This window comes from Acyrthosiphon pisum, chromosome A2, assembly GCF_005508785.2.
Source record: "Acyrthosiphon pisum isolate AL4f chromosome A2, pea_aphid_22Mar2018_4r6ur, whole genome shotgun sequence".
NCBI classification, from domain to species: Eukaryota; Metazoa; Arthropoda; class Insecta; order Hemiptera; family Aphididae; genus Acyrthosiphon; species Acyrthosiphon pisum.
In genome coordinates this window covers 65,349,766-65,356,919 of record NC_042495.1, presented here as the reverse complement: position 1 = coordinate 65,356,919, position 7,154 = coordinate 65,349,766, and the positions used below count along the sequence as shown (strand labels likewise).

The 7,154-nt window shown below is 29.8% G+C and overlaps 2 protein-coding genes across 3 annotated transcripts in view; one reads left to right on the top strand and one right to left on the bottom strand.

Moving 5' to 3' along the window:
• The first annotated feature begins 1,331 nt into the window (after positions 1-1,331).
• Positions 1,332-4,076, top strand: LOC100165058 (solute carrier family 35 member B1). Its single transcript, XM_001950091.5, has 3 exons — positions 1,332-1,844; positions 2,382-2,550; positions 2,649-4,076. The coding sequence occupies exons 1-3, from the start codon at positions 1,533-1,535 to the stop codon at positions 3,110-3,112; spliced, it is 945 nt and encodes a 314-aa protein (XP_001950126.1). The 5' UTR covers positions 1,332-1,532; the 3' UTR covers positions 3,113-4,076.
• A 153-nt stretch (positions 4,077-4,229) lies between these two features.
• Positions 4,230-7,154, bottom strand: part of LOC100168508 (ATPase family AAA domain-containing protein 3) — a 5,833-nt gene continuing 2,908 nt past the window's right edge. For both annotated transcript variants that reach the window (XM_029490381.1, XM_029490382.1), the window contains 5 exons: positions 6,904-7,006; positions 6,052-6,299; positions 4,840-5,007; positions 4,577-4,775; positions 4,230-4,515 (listed from right to left, as the gene is read on the bottom strand). In XM_029490381.1, the coding sequence (XP_029346241.1) occupies positions 4,450-4,515; positions 4,577-4,775; positions 4,840-5,007; positions 6,052-6,299; positions 6,904-7,006 (784 nt within the window). In that variant the 3' untranslated portion in view covers positions 4,230-4,449. The remainder of the gene's footprint in view (positions 4,516-4,576; positions 4,776-4,839; positions 5,008-6,051; positions 6,300-6,903; positions 7,007-7,154) is intronic.

Here is a 7,154-nt window from a genome sequence, read left to right as displayed (position 1 = left end):
ATTTAGTGACAAATTCAAATTTGCTTTCAAAATTAATATCAGAACATTATATTGGGCGTATTGAAATGATTGAAGTCGTGAGCTATGTTTTCGACCAAAAATGAATCACGCTGGAGCCCCCTTAATATGTATTTATGTCCGCATGAAACTAACTGACTGTGTACGATCAAATGTCTATTTTGATTGATATACGGCACCCATAATTTCATTATGAAATCTTTTTTCGTTGTTGGTAAAGTATAGTGTATACTCAATAGTCATATTTAAAATTTTCGTTAAATAATATTATGAAATTTTCGTTCATTCTGTTCTATTCTGCCCAGGGGTGGATAGGCCCATAGGGAAAAAGGGATTTTCCCTGTGGGACCCTGGTCTATATTTATGTTGGGGGGCCCACTCGGGTCTACACATTGTTTTTTTGCACAGTAAATTATTGTCAAACGCTATTTGGGCCTATGACTTTATAGCAGCTAAACCGTTCCGCTTCAGCCATGTGCTCAGATTTCAGAATCACTTCTTTAGTTCCAAATTACGAAATTTTCCATTTTTCCTTTACGATTATTGAAAAAAGATTGATTGCATCTCCACGCCTTCGATCCACCGACAGGATTGACACCAACTTTTGAGGGAGGGTTGACGTTCGATCGGACAATTAAAATCAAAAACATCCCTCGACTTGTTATGTAAAACCACCATGGGTGGGTGTTAGAGTTATTGTTGCACCATCATTTTTAATACGTTGATTTACCTAGGTTAAAAAAAAATTTTAATTTATTATACTTAAAGCTCGGTAAACTTTAAGCGTTGTACGGGTGTGTGAAACACCGAAAATTGTGAACTTCGCAAGGCTATACCATAAAAACTGATGATATCCGGCAATTCATTATTGTATCATAGTTCTTATAGCTGGTTACAAAACGTCATAGGTTTCCGAAAAAAAAAAATTGAAAAATTTGGGTAGGCGCTAAACCAGATTTTAAAACTAAATTAAATAAATATTTTAGGGGTTTTAAGAAATTGTCTTCAAATGATCACTTATAATTATTTTACATGGTGATATTATTGGTAGGTTAAGTTTCTATTTTATAATAGATCAATAGCCTAAATCACATTTTTTATTTAAATTCCGGTAGTCAAGTTTTGAGATTTGTATTTTTGTCTTTTTAAATGCATATTTTGCATAATATTTTGCAGCCTTCCAGGCTTAAAAATCGAAATTCAGTATTTCAGTTCAGAGGTTATCCTTATTCGTTGTGGTTGCCAACTATAGATACAGCCATTTATCACCAGACACGTGTACAATTCTGCTTATCAGTCATGCAGTGATAACACTACTGTGCCGACATGTCATTTTCGGTTGTCGTGTCCCGTCCGTTGAAAACGATAAAACGTTACACATAATATTACTTTAAACAATATCGGCGGCGTTGTCGTCATCTTCGTCTTCGTCTTAGGTACCACAGCGGTGCTCACTAGCCTAAAAGCGTCTTCCGGGTCTGTCGAAGTACCCGGCACCCTGTGGCAGACGAACCATGGATAAACGGGCCAAGTTCACCGTCTGCGCCGCTGGCATATTCGTGTGCTATTTCTTCTACGGGATACTCCAGGAGAAGATCACAAGAGGCACGTACGGCACGCAGGGCGAAAAGTTCACCCACTCGCTGTCGCTGGTGTTCGTGCAGTGCGTAGTCAACTATGCGTTCGCGAGGCTCGTGCTCAAAGCGTTCCCCGAAGAGAGCCCCGACTCGACGAAATCGGCGTACTATGCCGTCAGCGCAGTCACGTACTTGTTGGCCATGATCTTCAGCAACATGGCGCTGCAATGGGTCAACTATCCCACTCAGGTCGGTGTACGAAACATTACAAGCTCAGCGTAAGGTTTACCCTAGATCAGCGTTTCGCCCAACCTGGGGGTCGCATTGGTCAGAAATAATTAAATGCAGTAGTTATACAAGAACAACCTTTTATTTACTTCAAAAATGAAATATTAATATATGACTATTATGATGAAATGAAAGAGTAGGTTTATAGTACAGAATATACTCTATAAACTATACTAAGTTGTAACTTGTAACTTTATAAATAATAAAGTAAAAAGTATAAATTAATGTGATATTTGAGATTGTTTTTGTTACTGATTTTATTTTTCTCCTATTTTGGGTGTCGCGATGTTAAAAAACGTTGAGAAACGCTGCCTTAGATGATAATAATATATTAATAACTTCTACATAGGTACCTACCTACTATGATACAGGCACACTAGGTATTAAGCACATGTCATGTATTATTCATACATACTTCATGTGCCGTCTGTCTCAATTAATTATTCAAGAACAAAAAATGATAGAGTACGGCAACAAAGATTCTGTTTTGTTTTACAGGTGGTGGCCAAGTCTGGAAAGCCCATACCAGTCATGATTCTGGGTGTGCTGTTGGGACGCAAGTCTTATCCGTTGAAAAAGTATCTGTTTGTACTGCTTGTCGTCATTGGAGTAGCTTTGTTTATGTTCAAAGATGGCAAGTCTAATTCATCGCAGGCAGATTCTTCTCGTATGTTTATAATATTACGCTCCTCTTTACTAGATAGATTGCTATCATCAGATTTATTGTTTTTACATTTGCTAATGATTATGTTATGATGTTTACAGTGTTGGGACTCGGGGAAATACTGTTAATATTGTCATTGACAATGGATGGTGTAACCGGAGCTGTCCAAGAGCGAATGCGAAGTGAATCAAAGACAAAATCTGGGCATATGATGGTCAACATGAACTTGTGGTCAATGATGTTTTTGAGTGTTGCACTTATTGGCACTGGTCAAATATTTGACTTTATAAGCTTTGTACAACGTTACCCACAAATAGTACTACAACTACTGTTATTCTCAGCATTTAGTGCACTTGGACAATTCTTTATATTTTGGACTGTAAGTGATTTTGGACCTTTACCATGCTCAATTGTAACAACAACGAGAAAATTCTTTACTGTACTTGCATCAGTTATATTTTTTGGAAATCCAATGTTAACTAGACAATGGATTGCTACTATTATAGTATTTGTTGGATTATTCTTGGATAGTTTCTATGGTAAGCAACCTGCCAAAAGTAAATGATTTAATTATTCATTTATAATTGAAAGAATTGCTTATAATATTTTATGTGTGATTGCTTTTGATAAAAGTATGTGAATATGTATTAATTACAGTAACTTTGTATATTACATTAATTTTAATAAAAACAACTCTTATTTTTTGAACTAAGAATTGAGAAATAGTTCTGTGATATTATGACATTAAATCCAAAAAAAAATATTTTTTGAGAAATTACTTTCCACTGTCTTATATTAATTAACTAGGAAATTCACCAAAATATTATTGTTATTTTTACCCTCTTCCAAATCAAGGTTAAGAGTTAATCTGAATTATTTGTTTGAAACATTCAATATAAATCCTATTTTATTTTTGTTTTATTTATTATTATATTATATTGTTAAAATTGTACATTTTAAAATATACATACTTCAATTACAGACATTTATGTGTTTATCATAGTATAATAAGTCCTGTTTAAAATGAAATAGGTTAATTTCTCATTCTAGACCCATATTTTTTTTTAATAATTAAAATTATTTTGACAGTCTGATTGTATTATAATATTTCCATATTGTATACTTTACTCAAGTAATATTCTATATTAATTTTATTTATTATTATACATTATAATATAATATATTCATATTATAATTAATATATATAAGTATATGTAACAGTGTATAAATATATAGAAATTGATTATAAATACTAATAGTAATAGTATTTATAAACAATGATATAGAGTAAATAACTTTCTAGACTTGAACATTCCTTTAAAATAATGAACAACTATAATATTTTCATTGTGTGTAAACACAAAGAAGTAAAATTATAATTAAAGTCAAATTTAATAGTTATTACTCATTAATAAATCTGATAATAAACTTCATAAATGTAAATAATAACTTATTATTTTATTTTTTTATTTTATCTTACTATATTGTTATAATAAAATACTTTTAAATAAAAAAAAATTGTATTTTAACTCGAACGTTTCTTTGATTATTATTCATTATTTTGTCAAGAACATTACATTTATTAAACTAATACCAGAGTTTTATAATTTGTATTTTCTGATGTTATATTGTTTTATATGACAAAAGCAAAATATGCTCAACAGTTTAAATTTACGCATAAGTAGTTTGGTGATTAGTATATATCAATACCTGATTTCTCTCTCCTTTATTGTATGCCTCATGGCTTAAACACTATACAAATATATTTTACAACAACAAAAATATTAAATATATTACATAATGGAATTCTAGGGCATTTAAACACCCATAAGTAACATTCTATGTTGATGACTATTCATTTGAGATTTAACTACAAGTTTCATGGACCAACAGTTCTATATATTAGTGAATGCTATTCTGTCTTGTATATCTGGAATCATTTTTTTCTTTCTCACTCATCCATTCCATCTAAAAATTGGAAAAAATTAAAATATCAAATTGTTTTGCTATTTTGTAGTTTAGGAAATACCTTTTGTTTATGCTGCTTAATTGCATCTTCACACCGGCTTATAACCATAGCTTTAGTTAACAGTCCATCTTCCGAAGTATAACCAGCTGCTTGCCAAGCCACTCCTAACTTGGCAATTTCTCTACCAGACATTCCAGCAGTCATTTCCGCCATTTGTTTGCATAAGGCACTGTAGTCGAATTTCTCAATATTCAACTTGCTACAAAACAATATATTTCTTTAGAACATAAAATAAATAATAATATAATTGTAATCATCTTTACACTTTGCTTTGAGATGCCGGGGTTAAAACATATTTATCAAAGTATAGCATCATTAAACGTTCTCGTTCTTCTTTACCTGGTAGACCAAATTCTACCATTTCATCTAATCTGTCATTTACTGCCCAATCAAATTGTTCAGGAGTGTTACTTGCCAACACTAACATAAATCTAAAATTTAAAAAAATAGTCTTAATTTATATTACGTAATATAATATATTTTGCAGGGTATCACAAATATAATAATATAATATATCATGAAGACCTGACAAATTAAATAACTGATCCTAATCAATATTTTATATATAATTTATTAAATCTTGCGCTACACGTATAATATAACAATTTATTTTTATTTTTTAATACTGAAAGTAAAAATTTTTAAAAAAATTCAAAACAGCCAATTTGTAAATCTGGTTGTTAGAAAATTGACTGAAAAAACACTTATGTCATGTAGTTTGTTTTTTCTGTATTTTTAAGCTAACCAAATTTTTGAAAACAAATTTTAACACACTTATTCAAAAATTCTGGTACAAATTAAAAAAAAAGTTTATGCTTTTCAATTTAAAATGTTTTTTTAAGACTGGATCAACAAAACTTAATAAAAATAATGAGATTAAAAAATAAAAATAAAAAAGTTATGTAATACCGTGTAGCACATGTCAATAAATTATACATAAAAAAAAAGTACTGATTAGAACAAAAATTATTTAATTTGTCATGTCCTCCTGTTATATCCTTTACGTATAATCAAATGTACATTTGGTTGAGGGTTTAAGAAACTACTGGACCAATTAGCAACCCTAGTATATAAGCACAAAAAATAATCAATTCTCGTGAGCCAAAAAAATGCATGTGCGAGTCACAATTGTCTATAGCAACTGGATTGAAAAATGAAGCTATACATTAACACTCAAGAAATTTGTGTGCTAAATTTGGCGCCAATTGGTAGTTTCCAAGTGTATAAGCTCTATACTTTAATTTTTCTATAATATATATATGTATATGTATATATAATAATATAAAATACTGGTTGTTATATGGGGTCTGCATGAACCTATCCCTAAATATTAATAATGTTTTAATATGTATTTTAAACATTTAAATATGTAAAAATATAATCTACTATAAACAAAAATTGATTTAATAAATTAGTATTGTATGATTATATGGATAAAACATTGAAACATATTAAGGCAAATAATTCACATTTACTTGTTTGATTGATCTCCAGTTCTATATAAAAAGGCATTTAATGTGGCACGTAAATTTTCACTAATCAGCTCTGAACTACGTTTTCTTAAAAATGCGTCAGCTTCATCAACAAATAACAATAAACCTTTTCTTGAGTTAGTTGCCCAATCAAAAACTTTGTGCATTTCAGTTACTCCATCCTTTCCCAAAGGGGCTACATCTCCACCAGTCAATATAGCATAATCCATACCAGAATGCATTGCTAATTTCTAAAATTAAAACAGAATTAGTCCACATTTTTTTTTAATTGTCAAACAATTGAATACACATACATATAATATATTGAAAAATGTATTACAATTTAGTGAAAAGATACATTAGTTTTTAAAGTGTGTACAAAAAATATTGTTAGTTATCATTTGTGCCTCCTATAATTCCATAAGACTTGTTTTATTTATTATTACACTTATTAAAATTAGAAATTAGGAAAGGGTTCTCAAACATTCAAATTTTAAGTAATTCAAGAAATAAATTAGACTTAAATATTTAAGTCCTAATTTGAACAACTCAGAATAGAAGTGTGTTACCACTATTATATTTTAAAATTGGCAATGGTTAAATTGTTAAAAATTTGAAATGGGTAGTTAAAAATTCAAAGATCAAGTTTGACTCATAATCTCTGCTTAACACCATGATTAAAGATATACTATAGGATACTACTATAAGATATATCTTTAATCGTCCTTAACACATAATATTTCACTAGAAAAAGTTGATAAAATAATTATATTGAATAATATAAAGATTATTGTTTTAAACATTAGTTGTTCGGTCAACAACCAATTTTTTTACTATAATATAACAATTTCTTACTTTGGCAAACAGTGTTTTTCCAGTACCTGGGGGTCCGTACATCAAGATATTCCGGTACATACCACGGTTTTTCTTAGTATTTAAAGTAGCAATTGCAACATCACTATAACATAGTCATTTAAATATTTATTTGAATATTAAGAAATTAAGACATCTTATTTATAAAATACCCATGCATTTGTTGTCTCAGTCTTACACATGTACAACATAGAAAAATCTATTCTACCAGGTGATTATTTTATTATTGAACA